The sequence below is a fragment of the Stomoxys calcitrans genome, chromosome 2 (genome assembly GCF_963082655.1).
Source record: "Stomoxys calcitrans chromosome 2, idStoCalc2.1, whole genome shotgun sequence".
Classification (NCBI taxonomy): Eukaryota; Metazoa; Arthropoda; class Insecta; order Diptera; family Muscidae; genus Stomoxys; species Stomoxys calcitrans.
This window is the reverse complement of record NC_081553.1, coordinates 30942841-30963361: the sequence shown is the minus strand read 5'-3', so window position 1 is coordinate 30963361 and position 20521 is coordinate 30942841. Positions and strand designations below refer to the sequence as shown.

The following is a 20521-nucleotide window of genomic DNA, read 5'->3' as shown; positions in this document are numbered from 1 at the left end:
CTATATATATATATTTAGTGGGTTTTGGAGGTGGGGCGGCCGCCCTAGCTACCATCCGAAATTTTAATACTAAATGTTTTTATACCCTCCACTATAAGATGGGGGTATACTAATTTCGTCATTCTGTTTGTAACTACTCGAAATATTCGTCTGAGACCCCATAAAGTATATATATTCTTGATCGTCGCGACATTTAATGACGATCTAGCCATGTCCGTCTGTCCTTCTGTCTGTCGAAAGCACGCTAACTTCCGAAGGAGTAAAGCTAACCGCTTGAAATTTTGCACATGCACTTCTTATTAGTGTAGGTCGGTTGGGATTGTAAATGGGCCATTTCGCTCCATGTGTTGATATAGCTGCCATATAAACCGATCTTGGGTCTTGACTTCTTGAGCCTGTACAGTGCGCAATTCTTATCCGATTGGAATGAAATTTTGCACGAAGTGTTTTGTTATGATATCCAACAACTGTGCCATGTATGGTTGAAATCGGTCCATAACCTGATATTGCTGTCATATAAACCGATCATGGATCTTGACTTCCTGAGCCTATAGAGGGCGCAATTCTTATCCGATTTGAATGAATTTTTGCACGAAGTGTTTTGTTATGATATCCACAAACTGTGCCAAGTATGGTTCAAATCGGTCCATAACCTGATATAGCTGCCATATAAACATATCTGGGGACTTGACTTCTTGAGCTTCTAGAGGGCCCAATTCCTATCCGATTTGGCTGAAATTCAGCATGACGTATTTTATTCTTACTTTTAACAACTGTGTCAAATGAGGTTCAAATCGGTTGATAACCTGATATAGCTGCCATATAAACCGATTTGGAATCTCGACTTCTTGAGCCTCTAGTGGTCGCAATTATCATCCGATTTGCCTGAAATTTTGAACGGCGGATCCTCGCATGACCATCAACATACACGTTTATGGTCTGAGTCGGTCTATTATGGTCTAAATCGGTCTATTGCCCGATACAGCTCCCATATAAATCGATATCTCTAATTTACTTCTTATGCCCCCAAAGGGCGCAATTCTTATTCGAATTTGCTGACATTTTACACAGGTCTCCAACATATAATTTAATTGTGGTCCAAACCAGACCATATATTGATATCGCTCTAATAGCAGAGCAAATCATTCCTTATATCCTTTTTTGCCTAAGAAGAGATGCTGGGAAAAGAACTCGACAAATGCGATCCATGGTGGAGGGTATATAAGATTCGGCCCGGCCGAACTTAGCTCGCTTTTACTTGTTAGGTTACTGTAAGAGAGCATACAAAATTTGGCTTAAATCGCACCTCCCATTTCCGAGATCTGAAAATAAGGGTAAGGGGGAGCTATGTCCGTCTGTCTGTCCATGTTAAATTGTGTGCAAACTACAGGTCGCAATTTTCATCCGAAAATCTTTAAATTTGGTAAAGGCATGTTTTTTGGCCTAGAGACGAAGCCTATTAAAACTGGAAAAAATCGGTTCAAATTTGGATATAGCTCCCATATATATGTTCGTCCGATTTTTAATAATAATGCAACAAAATGGTCGTTTGTTAACGGATTCTCTTGAAATTTGGTAGGAAGGAAATTCTTTTTACACTCCATATTACTATTGAATTTCATACAAATCGGTTCAGATTAAGGTATAGCTCCCATATATATAAACATATATCGCCCGATTTTCACTTCTATGGTCACTGCAAGCGCACTTATTAACCAATCTCGCAAACTTTCGCTTTCCCCGGCGACTACCACAATATCTAAGAAGTTTGCTAGTATTCGGTTCAGATTTAGATATAGCTTCCATATATATGATCGTCTGATTTGGACTAATATTACAATAAAGTGCTCATTTGTTAACCAAATCTCTCAAAATTAGGCAGGAAGGATTTTCTGATGTATTTTAGTATTACTGGTGAATTTTATAAAAATCGGTTCAGATTTATGTATAACTGCCATATACGTATATCGCCAGATTTTCACTCTAAGAGCCACTGCAAGCGCATTTATTGACCTTTACTTTACTTTAATTGGCTGTGACAGAATATTTGTTCCACTAGCTGAACGTAGAATAGCTTTCCAAGCGCCTCGATCTTCTGCGCTCATTCTAAAATCTCTGACACCAAGTTTCGAGGTGTCTCCCACCACTTGATCATTCCATCGGGCTTTTGGTCTTGCCGGTTAGCAGGTACCACCGTGTTTGCCTTCAAAAGACTTCTTTACTGGAGGTTCTTCATTCATTCTGACAACATGACCTAGCCATTTACTGCCAGACCCATTTTCACTGACTCTCTTTAATTTCTTTCAAAGCAGTTACTACTTCCGGTAATCGACCTATGAAATCGATGTCGTCGGCATAGGCGATTGAAATGTGTTCTCTTGTGATTAGTGTGCCATATCTATTCACATCTGCATCTCGTATAATCTGCAAGTGTCAACCTGCAGAGTCCTATCAATTTTGCAGGGATACCAAACTCAGACATGGCTTGAAATACCTTTGAACGTAAAGGAGTATCGAAGGCGGCTTTGTAGTCAACAATGAGATTTTTCCTTATATGCAAAATCCCTTGTAGATTGTGTACTGGTCTACAATTTGTCCTTTTCTTCACCACAGTTCACCATCTTCTGGCTCAATGCAAACAATTTTGCATCATCATCATGATGATGGCTTTTAGGGCCATCCATGTTTTATGGATGCAGCACAGAAAAATGCACATTGTTTATGGCGGTTGTCGCCTTATTGTAGCTATTGTTGTTATAGTTTTTTTCTTGTATTGCTACTCTTCTCCTGCTTCCCCAGCCAGCATTTTCAATTACTTTTGTAGATTTCCTAGTGTTCTAAGGGTTAAACTGAAATGTGCGGTTTTAAACTTAATGCATTTTGATGTGAAAACAAAACCCACCACCCTCCACCCCATAAAAAATTGGGTCACTAAGCCATTCTACTTTTGCTAAAGTTATGCGATTACGCTAGATTTTTTTTTTTCAAGCAAGGAAAAAAAGAAGAAATGGTAGGGGAGCAAAAGTGATATTTGTCTGTGATTTTGTTAAAGTTTAAGAGTTTTGTTTTTATTTAAAGATTTTCATGGAAAATAAGCGGGATTTTCTTAAACGAAATATGGAGTTGGGGATTAAAAAGGTTTGATTAAATTTTAACAGCAAATTATGGTTTTGGTGGTAAAGCTCCTACAGAAAAGGGGGCAAAAGGTGGGAAAGAAGGAAGAAAAGACCCTGAAGCGATGAAAGCATGTAGAAAAAAACCTCTCCGCAGACCAATGTTGTTAATTATTGAAGGAAGACCATAACGTAGATGGGACTATATCTTAGCGATAGCTTAATATGGTCCGATCAAAACCATATTCGACATGGATATCCAAGTGTCCTAATGCAACTCACTGCAACTCATCAGCAATAAATGCGTCTTTTATGGGCATAAGACCTTTAGTAGAAAGATTGGTTAACATATAGTAACCATTACATCCAAATATGGTCTGCTCTATACCAATTTTGGTTCGAATGTCAAGGGTCTAGTGCAACTAACAGTTCCATATATTAGCGAAATTGAGAAGTAAGTACGGCTTTTATGGGAAATCTGTCCGTTTGGAAAATATATTCAAATACGATCCGATAGGGATCATATTTAGTTCGAATAACGTTGAGCCTAATGTACCTTACTTTTCCAAATCTCAGCAAAATCTGGAAATAAATGCGCCTTTTGTAAGCATTGGGGCTCAAGAAATAAAATATGGATATCAGTTAATATGGGAGCTGTATCAGGCTATACACCGACTCAGATAAAATTTTTAACAAATCGGATAAATATTGAGGCCCCAGGAGGCTCAAGATGCCAATATCCCAGATCGGTTTATATGGCAGCTATATCTGGTTATCGATTGATTAAAAGCATATTCGGCACAGTTGTTGGAAGTTACAACAAACCACGTCACGCAAAATTTCAGCTAAGTGGGATAGGAATAGCGCCCTCTAGTGGCTCAAGAAGTCAAGATTCAAGATCGTTTTATATAGCGGCTACATCAGGTATTGAAACGATTTGAACCATACTTAGGTCAATTGTTTGGAAGTCAAATCAAAACACGCCTTGCAAAATTTTAGGGATAAGAATTGAGCCCTCTAGAGGCTCAAGAAATCGAGATTCAAGATCGGTTTATATTGCAGCTATATCCCGTTATAGACTGATTTGGACCATACTTAGGACAGTCATTGGAAATCGTAAGGAAACCCATCATGCTAAACTTCAGCTAAATCGGATAAAAATTGCGCCCTCTAGAGGCTCAAGAAGTCAATATTCAAGATCGGTTTATATAGCAGCTACACCAGGTAATGAAAAGATTTGAACCATACTTTGTACAGTTGTTGGAAGTCATAACAAAACACGCCTTGCAAATTTAGCCAAATTTACCATTTTAGCCAAATCGGAAAAGAATTGCGCCCTCTAGAGGTTCAGGAAGTCAAGTCCCCAGATCGGTTTATATGACAGCTATATCAGGTTATAGACCGATTTGGACCATATTTAGGACCATTGTTAGAAATCATTAAGGAACACCTCGTGCAAAATTTCAATCAAATGGAATTAGAGTTGCGCCCTCTAGTGGCTCAAGAAGTCAAGACCCAAGATCGGTTTATGTGGCAGCTATAAAATAAGAAGGGTCAATATGGCCCATTCACAATCCCAACCGACCTACACTAATAAGAAGTACTTGTGCGAAATTTCAAGCGATTAGCTTTCCTTGTTCGTTAGCGTGCTTTCAACTAGACATGGACTGCCATGTCTAGATATTGTCCGATCTGGACCGTATTCTATGCGGTTGTCAAGGATCCTTAGACAATTTACTGTGCCAGTTTTAGCGAAATCAGTTAATGAAGGCGGACGGGCGAACACACAGACGGACGGACTGGCAAACACACTAACATTGTTAAATTTTCTAAGAATTTTATGACGATATATTTACTTTGTAGAGTCGGAAATGGATATTTCGATGCGTTGCAAACGGAGTGACTAACTGAATATTCCCCCTGTCCATTATTTTGATCGATCAGTTATATATAGACATGTTACCAAAGAAATGCTGACATAAGTAAACCACCTTCCATGACTCCCTATTTACATATAAATCTCAAATATTATTCAATCATTTCGCAGTGAATTCCATCACGTAATTTGCCTACTGCAGCCTTGAACACAATCCATTGGAAATCCTAGTCTGGTTGTCACGGTAACTCAGACATATTCAAGTCTTATGGATTTATTTTGTATTGGTTTGGTTTAAAAAATCATTTTGACAAGGTTGTGACATCAACACATGACCTTGAGTTGAGGTATACAAGACAAAAAGTAAGGTTTGTTAAATTGCTTCACTTGGTATTCAATCAATGTTATTGTCAATACAATAGAAATATGAACAAGTTAGTGAATGGGAATAACAAAAGACAACCCTCTCTCTTTTTTTGCCGGTTATACATGGGCCTTTTGTCTATAATCGGCATTGTGTAGTTGTTTTGGACCAGAAAGCCAATGACTTTAGTATATGAAAAAAAATAGGTAAATAGGCATTAAGTTTGGCGCGGGCCGAAGTTAGAATGCCCACTATCTCAGCTATACATATGAACCACATTGCTACAAAACCCGTAGCAGATATAGGGGAGTACGGTCCGATCTGGGCCAAACACTGCACGAACATCGATGATCTTACGCTACTTATTCTAACAAAATTCAGCGAAATTGGTTGAAAGACCGAAAATCGTGAAATCGGTGCACTTGGGGAAGGGGAAGAGAATCGCGCAATAAAAACCCAAGTAATGGACGAGAGACCATAAACCGTTAGTTAGGTATATATGGCAGGTATACCCTCATATAGTTTGCTCTAAACCATACTCCATACGGACAATGAAAGATCTAACAGAGTGCACAGTGCCAAATTTTAGCCAAGTCGCGTAGTAAATACGACTTCTAGGGGACTTAGACCTTAAATCTGTAGATCGATCTATAAGCGAGCTATATCAAGACATTGTCCAATATGGACCACATTTGTTACATTTGTCGGTGTCAAAGACAACTTACTGTGACAAAGTTTAGCGAAATCGAGTAATAAATGCGATTTCGAACTCTGGGCCATACATCGGGAGATGGCTGCATATGGATGCTATATAGCAAAATATTGTCCGATCTGGACCATATTTGATGTGGATGTCAAGGTTCCTTATACAACCCACTGTGCCAATTTTAGCAAAATCTAGTAATAAATGCGTTTTATATGGGCCTTGGGCCTTATATCGGGAGATCGGTCTATATAGGGGTTATATCAAGATATTGTTCGATTTGCACCATACTCAAAACGGATGTCGAAGTTTCCAATACAACTCACGATAGGATAATAATTCGGGCTCATATGAGTCATAGATCATAAATTGGAAGATCGGTCTACATTAGGGGTATATCGAAAAATTGTCTGACTTGGACCATATTCGATGCCAATATCGAGGGTCTTGAAATATTTCACTGTGTCAAATTTCAATAAAGTAGAATAATAAATTCGGCTTCTATGGATTTAAGACCTCTATTCGGAACATCGGTTTATAAGGCGGCTATGTCAAGATATAGTCTGATAAGCCCACCTTCGAACTTAACCTGACAATTGGTAAAAAAAAGCTTGCAAAGTTTCAGCTCAATATCTTTATTTTTATACCTTCCACCGTGGGTTAGAGGTATACTAAATTCGAAACCATCTGTAACACCTCGTAATATTCTTGATCATCATAACTTTTTAAGTCGAACTTCCCATGTCCGTCCACCTGACCGTCTGTCGAAAGCACGCTATTTTTCGAAAAAGTAAAGATAGGCGCCTGAAATTTTGCATGAATACTTTATATTAGTGTAGGTCAGTTGGCATTGCAAATGGGCCATATCGGTCCATGTTTTGATATAGCTGTCATGTAAACCAATCTGGGGTATAGACTTCTAGAGCCCCTAGAAGGCACACTTTTTATCCGAAATTTTGCACGGCGCGTTTCGCCATAACCTCCAACAACTTTGCCAAGCATAGTTCAAATCGGTCTATAACCTGATATAGCTGTCATATAAACCGATCTTGAACCTTGACTTCTTGAGCCACTAGAGGACGTAATTCTTATCCGATTTGGCTGAAATTTTGCATGAGGTGTTTTGTTACGACTTATAGCTGTCATATAAATCCATCTGGGGTCTTAATTTCTTGAGCCTTTAGAGGGCGCAACTTCTATCCGATTTCGCTAAAATTTTGCACGACGCGTTTCATTATAACTTTCAACAACTATGGTTCAAATCGGTCCATAACCTCATATAACTGACATATAAACCGATCTGGGAACTTGACTTCTTGTTCGTCTGTAGGGTGCAATTTTTATCTAATTTGGGTGAAATTTTGTACAACGGCTTCTCCTATGACCCTCAATTTACGTGTCAAATATCGTCTAAATCGGTATATAACCTAATACAGCTCCCCTATAAAACGATCTCCTTATTTTACTTTTTAAGCCCCGAATTTCTTATTTGATTTGGCTGAAATTTTACACAATGGCTTCTACTGTGGTCTCCAACATTCATTGCGTTATGGTCTGAATCGGACCCTTACTTGATATAGCTCCAATGGCATAGCAATTATTTTCTTTTATCCTTTCCTTTCCTTTGCTTGCATAAAAAAGAGACACCGGGAAAATCACTCGACAAATGCGATCCATGGTGGAGGGTGTATAAAATTCGGCCCGGCCGAACTTAGCACGTTTTTACTTGTTATAATCCTAAGGCCAGTTTTATTGTCTATATGACAGCTATGTCATAATATGGACCTATCTGAACCATTTTTTGAATGTCGGGAGGCATAATACAATCTTTCTATCTTTCCGCGTGTATGTCTGTCCGCGTGTATGTCTGGTCGTGTCTATAGTAATCACGTAAAAGCCTTCAAACCTATTTAGAAATAAGTACAATATAAACCTATCTGCCCATTTGGGATCTTTAACTCATAAAAGCCGCAATAATTTCGAAATCGGGAAATTAATGCGGCTTTTATGAGTTAAAGATCCTAAATTTGCAGATCAGTTTATATTGTACTCATTTCTAAATAGGTTTGAAGGCTTTTACGGGATTACTATAGACAGACGAACAGACAGACACGCGGACATCGTCTAATCGTCTTCGAGTCTTACGACAATCAAGAATATACACACTTTAAAGCAGCGATGGGCGCACTTACACATGGGCATACAGTTTCCAAGACCATGGGCTTATGTTCTTGTTCATGGATGTCGAAAAGCCTCAAATAAGTCACTGTGTCAAATTTCAGTGACATCGGATTATAAATGCGACTTTTAATCAAGATATTGGTCTACATGGCAGCTACATCGAAATTTGGACCGATTTGGGCCAAGTTGCAGAAAAATGTCGAAATGTCGGCGAAATCGGACAATAAATGCGCCTTTTAAGGACCCAAAACTCAAAACCGAGAAATCGGTCTATATGGAAGCTATGTTCAAATCTGGACTGGGCCAATTTGAAGAGGGACGTCGAAGAGCCTAACACAACTCACTGTCTCAAATTTCAGCAAAATCGGATAATAAATGCACCTTTTATGGCCCCAAAATCTATAACCGAGAGATCGGTCTATATGGCAGCTATATCCAACTCTGGACCGATCTGTGCCATATTGCAGTCATGGGGCACAACTTAACTCACTGTTCCAAATTTCGGCGACATCGGACAATAAGTGCACTTTTTTAGGGCCAAAAATCTTAAATCGAGAGATCGGTCTACATGGCAGTTATATTCAAATCTGAACTGATCAGGGCCAAATTGAAGAATGATATCGAAGCCTAAGACAATTCACTGTCCCAAATTTCAGTAAAATCGGATAATAAATGAGGCTTTTATTGCCCTAAGACCCAAAATCTGAGAATCAGTCTGGGCCAAATTGAAGAAGAATGTCGAAGGATATTTCGATGTGTTGCAAACGGAATGACAAAATGAATATACCCCCATTTTTCGGTTGTGGGTATAAAAATGGTTATGCAATGCAATTGATTTAATCTTAAATTTCCAAAACTTCAATTCCCTTCATACTCATACTTATATCATGTCCTATTGGCTATTCCAAATATAAATAGTCCACCGGTGCGTATACGCATTACATCTCCCCTACATTCAAATCAACAAAGCTCATACGCCCCCTTGCACTAAATGTTGTTTTTCAAAATCCATTTATACAATGTTACTATAAACACCGATAGACTAAACAATTTCTATTTATTTCGCATTTTACAGCCACCAATAGTCGACCGCTGAGCAATTCACCACAATCTGTTACAGGCAACCAGCCACGTTTTCTATCCCGAGGACATACATATCGTTCTGTGGTTGGGGATACACTCGTACTACCTTGTCAAGTGGAAAATTTAGGTAAGTACCACATGCCAAATAAGCTCACACAATAAATACTTTGGTCATGGCCATTGCTATTATGTTTTCGTTGTTGTTTTTGCAATGGCATGGAAATATTCCCCTAAGGCTGTTCCCGGCGAGAGTCATCATCAATAAACAACAACTAAATGGAATTATTTCATTTCGAACAATACTTCATGAAAATGCAAATGTTTTCAATATTGTGGCTCGATGGCTCATTCAGCCAGCAGCCATCATACAAAGCAACACCACAAGCGTACCACAATAATATTATGGCTTTTAATTCATTATTTCTGTCAGTGTGTGTGTGTGTGTGTGGGTGTTTTGGCATTTAACAAAGGTTTAAATACACACGAATTCTGTGAGAATCATTTTTGAACGAGCGAAATGTTGTCATGGCATTAGGCAGCTGAATTTCGTTGGCAAATAAAAAACAATTTGCATTTTTCCAAATTTTGTTTTGTTTTGTTTTTAGCCTCAGAAAACTGAATATATAATGGAAATTTAGATTTTTGTTGTCATCGAAAATATTGACATTGCTTATAACACTTTTAACACTTTTAGCCATTTGTGTTGAAAATGTTAAATTGCAACCTTAATTTTTAGAACACAAAAAAAAACAGTGCTACATTTTTATACAAGACAATGGCGAAGAGGGCTTTGTTTTTGAAAACAGGTCATAAATTATTATTCTTGACCTGTTAATTAGAGATATTCGCTGCCTAGACTCAAGTGGTGTTATTCAGCTGGTAGGCTTTAGAAAAGCATACCAGACAAATTTAATATCACCTTTGGCTTTGAACTTTATAAAAACCCAAGGATATTGGAAGAAGAAACTAAATAAAAAAATTGAATTTAAAAATTTTTAAGACAATATTGAACATTTAAATTTTAAAATTTCGTTTAAGTAGAACTCTGTGAAATAACCAATGCCAATGCCACACACTGTCAAATTTTTTCTTGTGGGCAGAGATTAATCTAAAGGTGCAGTGAAACTTTAAGCAAGCATACTGGATGTTTATAGCAGTATTTTGGCCGATTTAACCCTAAGGTTTTTTAGTACTTCGTACGAAGGATGTTCGACAAGGTACAGGTTGCCCGAGCGGCGTTGACCTCTGAAGCAAAAATAAATGCCTGCAGTGTTAGGGAACTAGGCCTCCCTAAGGAGAACAGGTACGGCCACCGGTTCATGCGGTGGGTCGTCTGAGGGTCTCAGGTGACCAATTCGGGCTGGTAACTTTGGGATTAACTTAAAGGAAAGAGAGAAGCGGGAGGCGTATGCTGTGTTTGAAGGGGATGAAACATTGACCATCAAAGATTCCTCCAAAACAGAGTCAGAGACGGGATAGGGGATCTACTCCGAGACACTCGACATTGATATGTCAGTGAAATTGCGGGACGACTACTTTTTATTAAGAAGTTTTATTGAAAAACAAAATACGAAACAAATAAATGCTCCAAATAATGAGTATATGAAATTTTATCAAAATCGAATAAGGTAATCGAGAGCAAAGAGGTAATGGGATAAGAAGGTCATACCTATTAATCCAAAACATTTTTGGTCCAACAGTCGGAAAGTTTAGACTCCACAAGATAACGTCCAGTAATGGGTTGAGGATGATAGATTTCGCCGCGACAAAAAATATGGTAGTAAGTAGCACCAGATTTCAACATAAAAATATTCACAAAGCCACATGGCTGTCACCCGATCAAAACACGAGAAACCAAATTGGTCACGTTGTGATAGATGGAAGACATTCATCCAGCGTGTTAGATGTACGATCGTTCAGTGGAGCGAATATAGATTCGTATCATTATCTTGGTGCAGCAATGGTTCTCACCCGTTTGAACACGGCGAGAAAAGTACGATCTGACACTGCACGGAAGCTGGACATTGAAAAGCTGCAAATACAACAAATGGCAGCGGCATACTCCACTCGACTGACCCTACTGCTTGATGAAAGCACTCCTTGTTCCGATGATATAATGGCACAGTGGCAAACTATTGCCCACTCCATGGAATACCGCGAAATCCGTAATTGAATACCATAAGCCTTCCCCAAGAAACCCATGGTACGACCAAGAGTGTCGAGATGCTACTGAAGCCAAGAATGCGGCATATAGAGCAACCCTGCAATCAGTAGCAACACGCCAGATGAAGGAGAGGTATCGGGAGAAAAGGAGAGAGGAGAAACGTCTATTCCGCAGAAAGAAAAAGGAAATGGAAAGACGTGAGTGTGAGCGAATTGAGATGTACAGGAGTTGGAATGAAGTCCGGAAATTCTACCAAAGAATTAAACATCAAACCGATGGGTTTGGTGCAGACACATCCTCCTGCAGAGACAAAGAAGGAAATCTGGAAAGTGACGCAGATAACATGCTGAGGATATGGAGAGAACATTTTACCCAACTGCTTTTGTCCGACGTTGAAGACGAAGAGGATACCGCAGAACCAATCAATGATGATGGTATTAAATGTTTACCTCCTAGTCAGAATGAGGTCCAAGTAGCAGTGACCCGACTAAAGAATAACGAGGCAGCAGGTGCCGACGGGTTACCCGCTGAACTATTTAAGACCGAAGGCGACGCACTGATAAGGCGTATGCATCAGCTTATCTCCGCAATCTGGCTAGAAAAACGCATAGCCGATGATTGGAACCTCAGCATACTATGTCCCGTACACAAGAAAGGAGACAAGACAGAATGTGCCAACTACAGAGAAACAACAGAACGTACTGTGTGAAAGATTAAAACCAAAAGTCAATGAAATAATTGGGCCCTACCAATGCGGCTTTAGACCAGGTAAATCCATCCTAGACCAGATATTCCTTCCCGAGAAGGACAAATCAACACTCACCGTCTCCTTGTTGGCTAGAAAGCCGCCTTCGATACTTCTTTACGTTCAAAGGTATTTCAAGCCATGTCTTAGTTTGGTATCCCTTCAAAATTAATAAGACTTTGCAGGATGACACTTGCTGATATGCGTTCCTCAGTAAGAATAGGAAAGAATCGAACCATTTAATATCAAACGAGACAAGGAGGCAGCCAATCGTGTGATCTCTTTAATATCCTGCTGGAGAAGATTATACGAGATGCAGATGTGAATAGTGAATAGACTCACCTATGCCGAGGACATCGTTATCATAGGTCGGTAACAGGAAGTAGTAACTGAAGCCTTTGAAAGAATCGAAAGATAGTCAGTGAAAATGGGTCTGGCAGTAAATGGAGATAAGACGAAATGGATGGTATCACCTCCCAAAAATCCTTGCACAACCGAGCAGATAAAGAAAATGGAGAAAGTTGGGAACCACAACTTTGAGACAGTTAGTAACTTTATTTACCTCGGCACCGACGTAACCGAAACGAATGACACCAGTTTTGAGATAAAGCGAAGAATAATACTGGCAAACAGATGCTACTTTGACTAAGTAAGCAGTTTAGAAACAAGGCCACCTCTCAACAGACGAAGTTTACACTATACAAGACACTGATACTACCCGTGCTGTTCTGAAGCATGGGTACCTGTGAAAGCAGATGAAGCTGTTCTTGGAGTATTTGAGAGAAAGATTCTTCGTAAAATATATGGACCAGTTTGCGTTAATGGAGAATATAGGCCACGTATGAAGCACGAGCTGTATGTGCTGAATGACAACGATAGCATAGTTACACGCATCCAAATACAACGGCTGCGTTGGCTAGGTCATGTTGTCAGAATGGATGAAGAAGCTCCAGCAAAGAAGTTTTTTGAAGGCAAACACGGTGGTAATCGCAAACCGGGAGGACCAAAAGCCCGATTGAAAGATCAAGTTGTGGGTGAAAACTCGAAAATTGGTGTCAGAGATTTTAGAATAAGCGCACAAGATCGAGGCGCTTGGAGCTTTATTCTACGTTCGGCTAATGGAACAAATATTCTGTCATAGCCAATTAGAGTAAGTAAGTACCAATTAATCCTGTCTCCTCAGTTATAGATTACGAAACTTTGATAAGTCTCGGATGAGTTTGTACAACAATCAAACGATTAATTGTTCGGCAATTAACGTTTGGTGGATAGCAATGATGTTTAGGGAGGTTCAACAAACTTAATTTTATGATCTCTTAGCGACCCAGCTAAAATCTTACAAAATTTCCCATGAACATTTCATTTAGGAACAGGGAATACTTCTCTTATATCATTGCAGTCCGATTAAAGTTTAAGCTCAACGATAAAGTCTTACACAATTTTAAATTTTGATCATTTCTTTTTAAAAAAAAGTTTATAAATGAATAAAAAAATCAAAATATTGCAATTTAACATCTTAAGCTTTAAAGTACCCCCCTATGATGTTTAATAACTAAAATACCATGTTTATATTGTACATCGCTCCATGTTCTATAGTTTATTGAAAATTAACTCAAACAGCGTGAAGTAATCCAACATGCCATGGTTCAAAGAACACTCACTGAGTAGGTGACCTGGCCAGCTATTATAATAAAGGCAAATAATGATGATGATGATGATGATGGAACATGAAATTTTATACAAGTACATGCACATTATACGCCACACTGAACAATGGTTTTGTTCACCTGTCACCGTTGTTAAATACTACCAGGGAGCATATGCATGCACACATGACTGCTCTCCCTTGTACCAATCACAATTGAGGGTTATTCTAATCAAACAGTGTGGCCAGAGAGAAAACCATTTAAAACGTGCTTAGTTCGGATGAGACAGAATCCAAGGAGGCAACTCACCACCTTGGATTCTGCCAAAAGTTTACACAAAATGAACTAAGTTGAAGGGAATAGTTGTACTTTACATACCAAACTTTTGTTAAATCGGGCAAAAATTTAAACTTCTCAGGAGGTCTTGTCCCGAGATCAATTTATATGGGAGCAACATAAGGTTATAGACCGATTTGCATCATATTGGGTTACCCAAAAAGTAATTGCGGATTTTTCATATAGTCGGCGTTGACAAATTTTTGTGACTCTGTAATTGCATTATTTCTTCTGTCAGTTATCAGCTTTTACTTTTAGCTTGCTTTAGAAAAAAAGTGTAAACAAAGTATATTTGATTAAAGTTCATTCTAAGCTTTATTAAAAATGCATTTACTTTCTTTTAAAAAATCCGCAATTACTTTTTGGGCAACCCAATATATAGCACGGATAATGAAAGTCAGAACAGAACACTACGTGCAAAATTTCAGCAAGGTTTAGGTTAAGGTTAAATGGTTAGCCCACCCAGAAAGGTGCCTCACTTTTCTGGATGGGCCTGAGGACAGTTCCGCCCATTGTGGCACCCTAGAATAAGAAGAAAAAGCAAGGAAGACCTGCTAAAAAAAATAATACTCCCGCTCCCTCCCAAATATGAACAAGTAAAAAAAACATTAAGTTCGGCCGGGCCGAACTTTGGATGCTCACCACCTCGGAAATATATGAGACCAACTTTCGTCATTATCCGGTAAAAAATGCATTATTTATTCACCTAAAGCAGCTACATCCAAATATGGTCCAATCTGAACCATATAGGACACGGATGTCGAAAAGCCTATCATAAGTCACTGTGTAAAATTTTAGCGAAATCGCATAATAAATGCGCCTTTTAAGGGGCCAAGACCTTAAATCTTGAGATCGGTGTATATGGCAGCTATATCCAAATCTGGATCGATCTGAGCTGTCTTTAAGAAGCATATCGATGGGACTAACATAACTTACTGTCTCAAATTTCAGCGAAATCGGACAATAAATGCGCCCTTTATGGGCCCAAGACCTTAAATCGAGAGATCGTTCTATAAGGCAGCTATATCCATATCTGGACCGATCTGCGCCATAATGACAAAGAATGTCGAGTGGCCTAACACAATTTACTGCCACAAATTCGAGCTCAGATAAAAAATGTGGCTTTTATAGGCCTAAGACCTTAAATCGATCAAATTCGAGCTCAGATAAAAAATGTGGCATTTATAGGCCTAAGACCTTAAATCGACATAAGTGGGGTACTGTATGGCCTGTATACCGTCTGGTTCTAGGAGACTTTAATGCGCATCAAGTTTCATGGTATACTCCCTTAGGTAACAACAAGCGGGGCAAGACCTTAAATCGATATAAGTGGGCTACTATATGGCCGTTATCGTCTGGTTCTAGGCAACTTTAATGCACATCACGTTTCATGGCATTCTCCCCCTGGTTACGACCAGCGGGGCAAAGCTTTGCCAGAGCACATCGCAAGCTCCACGTTTTGCACGGTGGATGGGGACACCCCCACTGGGATAATGAGGAGATGGCTTAGCTCACCAGACATTTCCATTGCATCCCCTGATCTTCTGAGTGACGTATCCTGGCAAGCCGTCATTTTTGGGATCTGAACACCTTCCCATAATTCTCACCATCGACCGACCACCCGACTTCTTAACCTCTAAGCGCCGGATGTTTATCAATCAGAAGAAGGCCGATTGGTCTGGCTTCAGAGAGTACACCATTAGCCGCTTTAGTGAACTGACACTCCCCTCCAATGTGCTAGTTCCCGAGACGAAATTCCGAGACATCATTAACGCAGCAGCCGCTCGCTTTATACCAACCGGTCGAATACACCAAGTAGGGCCCAATTTCCTGGCGCAGGCTGTGGTACTCGCAAACGAGCGTAATGGAATTCGTGGCACAGGACCCACTAACCCCAGAATCAGCTATCTGAGTCCTGAAATAAACAGGGTAGTCACCAAAAATAACCCTAGTTTCTGGCTGGAACACTTGGAGCAATGTAATGTAGGTACCGGTTTAGGCAAGTTGTGGTCTACTGTTAAGGCACTCTCGAACCCCGGTTAACGAGATCACAGGACCTCTGTTACTTTTGGCGACGTAACTATGACTGATCCGAAGAGCTGGGCCAGGTTGTTCAACCGTGAATTTATTCTGCATCTTAAGAGTGACTGGGGTAGGAAAAGAGCCCTTCGTCGTATCAGTGGTTTCCAAGCCGATGAAAAGCCATCACAATTTGCCATATGCGAAGTTACAAATGTCATCCGAGGCACCAATTCCTCCAAGGCGTTGGGCCCCGATGAAATCTCCACACTTATGCTGAAAAATCTGAATCTACCTGGATTTGAGTACCTTACTAGTGTCCTTAACCAATCTTTCAACACTGTTATTGTTCTCGATGTCTAGAAAATGGGCAGAGTGAAGCCCGCTACTGAAGCCTGGAAAGGACCCGAGTCATACAGACCAATGCCCCTTCTCTCTCCAGTAGCCAAGACGGTTGAGGCATTACTCCTCCCAAACCTCGTAGAAGAATTTCCATTCGCAGGGCATCAGCATGAATTTCGAAGACTGCATAGCACAACAACTGCTTTGCATGCCATCACCGCACACATTTGCAGTGGTTTCAATCAGCCCAGGCCATGTGATAGGACGGTCCTCGTGGTACTCAACCCATCGAAGTCATTCGACACGGTCAGCCATGCCAAACTATTTGAGAACATCGCCATTACGTCCTTCTAGCCAGGACTACAACGCTGGGTCGCGAATTATCTGTGTAGTCGCCAGTTATAGTGGAATTAAGGGATAAGAATTCGAAGCACCATAGAGTGAAACAGGGAGTTCCCCATGGAAATGTCAAGGGGTGATATCTCCGGCACTGTTTAATCTCTACCTATCCTCCATTCCACCTAATTTGGGCTTCATGGAGATTGTATCATATGCGGATGATTGTACGATCATGGCATTAGACCCTTAGCCAGTGATGACATCAGCGGTAAGTTAAACGTCTACCTCGACGAACTTGCCTTTTATTTCGCTGCAAGAAATCTGAAGATACCTGCCACCAAATCTTCAGCTACACTATTTATTTACTACATAGGAAGCTGAAATTTATGATCGACGGAGTAAAAATTCCGACCACCAAGTTACAGACAGCTCTTACAAATTTTCCTCAAAAAAATGCAAATTTTGCACATGAACATTCCACTAAGGAACAGGGGCAAACTTCTCGTATATCAATGAGTGCAGCCCGATTCAGTTAATGATAAGGGGCCTCCTTTTTATAGCCGAATCCAAATGGCGTGCCGCAGTGCGACATCTCTTTGGAGAGAAGTTTTACATGGCACAGTACCTCACAAATGTTGTTAACATTGGAAGGGGAAAACCACCGCCGGCAATTTTTTCTGATGGTCCCGCCAGGATTCGAATCCAGGAGCTCAGCGTCATAGGCAAACATGCTAACCTCTGCCCTACAGTGGCCTCCAATAAAGTCAGAAGTGGAGAAAAGGTCCTCAAGTCACTTGCAGTCAGCACTTGGGGTGCTGACAAAGAAACCTTCTGGACCACGTACAAAGCAATTGGCCGATCTGTGGTAAGTTATGCAGCGCCAGTATGGTCTCGTCATATCTGTGACACGCAGTGGTATATTGAGATTTGTCGGAATGCCACTATTCAAACTGCAATGGTTTGCCTCCCCAATTCTTATGTGGACCACCTCCAACAGGAGACAAAGATCCTAACAGTGCGAAGACATAACTACATGCTGTCTAAGCAATATCTTCTGGGCTATTATCGCAGAGGCCATCCAAATCATAATCTTGAGGATAGGTATCCACCGGCCAGAAGCTTTTAGGTAGATCTACTTAATCTAGAACGTGAGGTTCAGCGCTACAAGAGAGAAACTATAAATCAAGCGGCATATCAAGCGATTTAAGACAACAATCATTCAGTCACGTTAGCAGATGGTGAATGTGGTCCTTGAAGAATGACCGCCTCTCATTGCACCTGAAGAAATTGACCTCTCTCGGCGAATCAGAGTAGTTCTGGCTCAATTACGCTCCGGAAAATGCAGCCCTCAACTCCTACAGGTCAAGGCTTGATGCCGATGTGCAGGGCCCAGGGACCACACGACACGCATCACCTGCTTAACTGCCCAGCCAGACCCACTCGACTCCCTCTGGACGCACCCCGTCTAGTCGCAGACTTTCTGGATCTGGATACTCAACAGAATCAAGCAGACGAAAAATAGACCACAACAAATTGTCACAAAAACAACAATAAGTTTTATTAGATATCTCGACGTTCTTGCCGAGTAAAATAAAGATCGGACCATATTTCGATTTAGCTGGGTTTCGGCGAAAACTGATTAACATTAAGGGTGATTTTTTAGCTATGATCTTTTTGGCAACACTGGTTTAAACAGCGCACGTTTCGCGGTTTGTTTCACAGTCAAACATCTTCAGTTTGGTCTATTGGTTGCCCAAAAAGTAATTGCGGATTTTTCATATAGTCGGCGTTGAAAATTTTTTTCACAGCTTGTGACTCTGTAATTGCTTTCTTTCTTCTGTCAGTTATCAGCTGTTACTTTTAGCTTGCTTTAGAAAAAAAGTGTAAAAAAGTATATTTGATTAAAGTTCATTCTAAGTTTTATTAAAAATGCATTTACTTTCTTTTAAAAAATCCGCAATTACTTTTTGGGCAACCATATAATTTAATCATGAATAATCTTACAAACGAACAACGCTTGCAAATTATTGAATTTTATTATCAAAATGGGTTCTCTGTTAAGAAAGTTCATCGCGCTCTTCTTCCATTTTATGGTCAGTTTAATCGACCCACTGAAGCGGCTATTCGGGCTACTGTGACCAAATTTAGCACCAAATTTTCATTGTTGGACATTAAACCACCAACACGCTTACGAAAAGTGCGAACTGAAGAAAATATATCGCAGTTGTATCGGCTGTTAATGGTGACCATCAATTATCGATTCGTTGCCGTGCGCAGCAATTGGGCCTCTGTTACTCAACAACGTGAAAAATTTTGCCGAAGGATTGAGGTGTAAGGCCTTTCAAAATACAGCTGGTGATAAAATTGAAGAAAAACGACCTACAAAAACGCAGAATTTCTGGGCTCTTGGAAAATTGGCCGAAGATCTACCATTTCATCGAAAAATTTTGTTCATCGACAAAGCTCATTTTTGGCTCAATGGGTACATAAGTAAGCGGAATAGTCGATTTTGGAGTGAAGATTTGTCAGAAGCATTGCAAGAGCTACCAATGCATCTAGAAAAAGTCGCAGTTTGGTGCGGTTTATGGGCTGGTGGCATCATTGGACCGTACTTCTTCAGAGATGATGCGAATCGTACCGTTACGACAAAATAGTGTCACATGCCGCACAGCACGCGTAACAATGGACTTATTGCGAGGCGAGTGCGGTGAATATTTTACTTCACATTCGGGACCGGTCATTTGGCCGCCTAGATCGTGCGATTTAACGCCATTAGACTGTTTTTTTTTTTTTTTTTTTTTTGTGGGGCTATGTTAAAGCTCATGTCTAAACAGAGAAGCCCCCTTCAATTGACGCATTGAAAGACAACATTGAAGCATTTATTCGTGAGATACCGACCGAAATGTTGGAAAGTGTATGCCACAATTGGTCCATTAGACGGATGGACCATTTGCATGATATTATCTTCAAACTTTAAATTATATAGACCTTATTATCAATTCAAATAAAGATTCTGAATTTTATGCTTTATTTTTAAGTTTCTTATAGCTCTTAAAAATATCTGAGGTGGTGGGTATTTGTCGAGCACAATTTAATCCCTTTTTACTTATTTTATTTTCATTGATACTTTAAAGATTCTTCTTAAAAAAGTTTTTTTTTTCTTTTTTAAATATGGCAACACTGCCCTTAGCCATAACTGGGTCCATAGTTTTACTTGTTTTATAGTCATAGTTTACTTGTTTTATTTTCATTGATACTTTAAAGATACTTCTTAAAAAAGTGTTGTTTTTTTCTTTTTTAAATATGGCAACACTACTCTTATCCATAACTGGGTCCATAGTTGGTCAATGCAATGCACTCACATGTTGCATATGAAGTTCATTTTTCCATTTTCTTTTTTTATAATAAAAAAAAAAAAAAACAAATAACTAAAAAACATTGAACGTGAGCATATGTGTGTGTATTGTATGTTGTAATACATTCATATATGTATGTGAGTAAAACTCACATGCATATAATAAATATGTGCATCACGTTATTTATAGAAAACTATTAGAAATATAATAAAACACGGGTGCAGGAAACGGAAACAAATGGATAGCTACAGCAA

The 20521-nt window shown here is 39.7% G+C and overlaps 1 protein-coding gene across 1 annotated transcript in view; it reads left to right on the top strand.

The window, feature by feature from the left end:
• The window catches only part of LOC106086889 (neural cell adhesion molecule 1), a 679760-nt gene that overhangs the window by 528482 nt on the left and 130757 nt on the right, over positions 1 to 20521 (top strand). The window contains exon 3 of the mRNA XM_059361833.1: positions 9313 to 9447. Within this exon, the coding sequence (XP_059217816.1) occupies positions 9313 to 9447 (135 nt within the window). The remainder of the gene's footprint in view (positions 1 to 9312; positions 9448 to 20521) is intronic.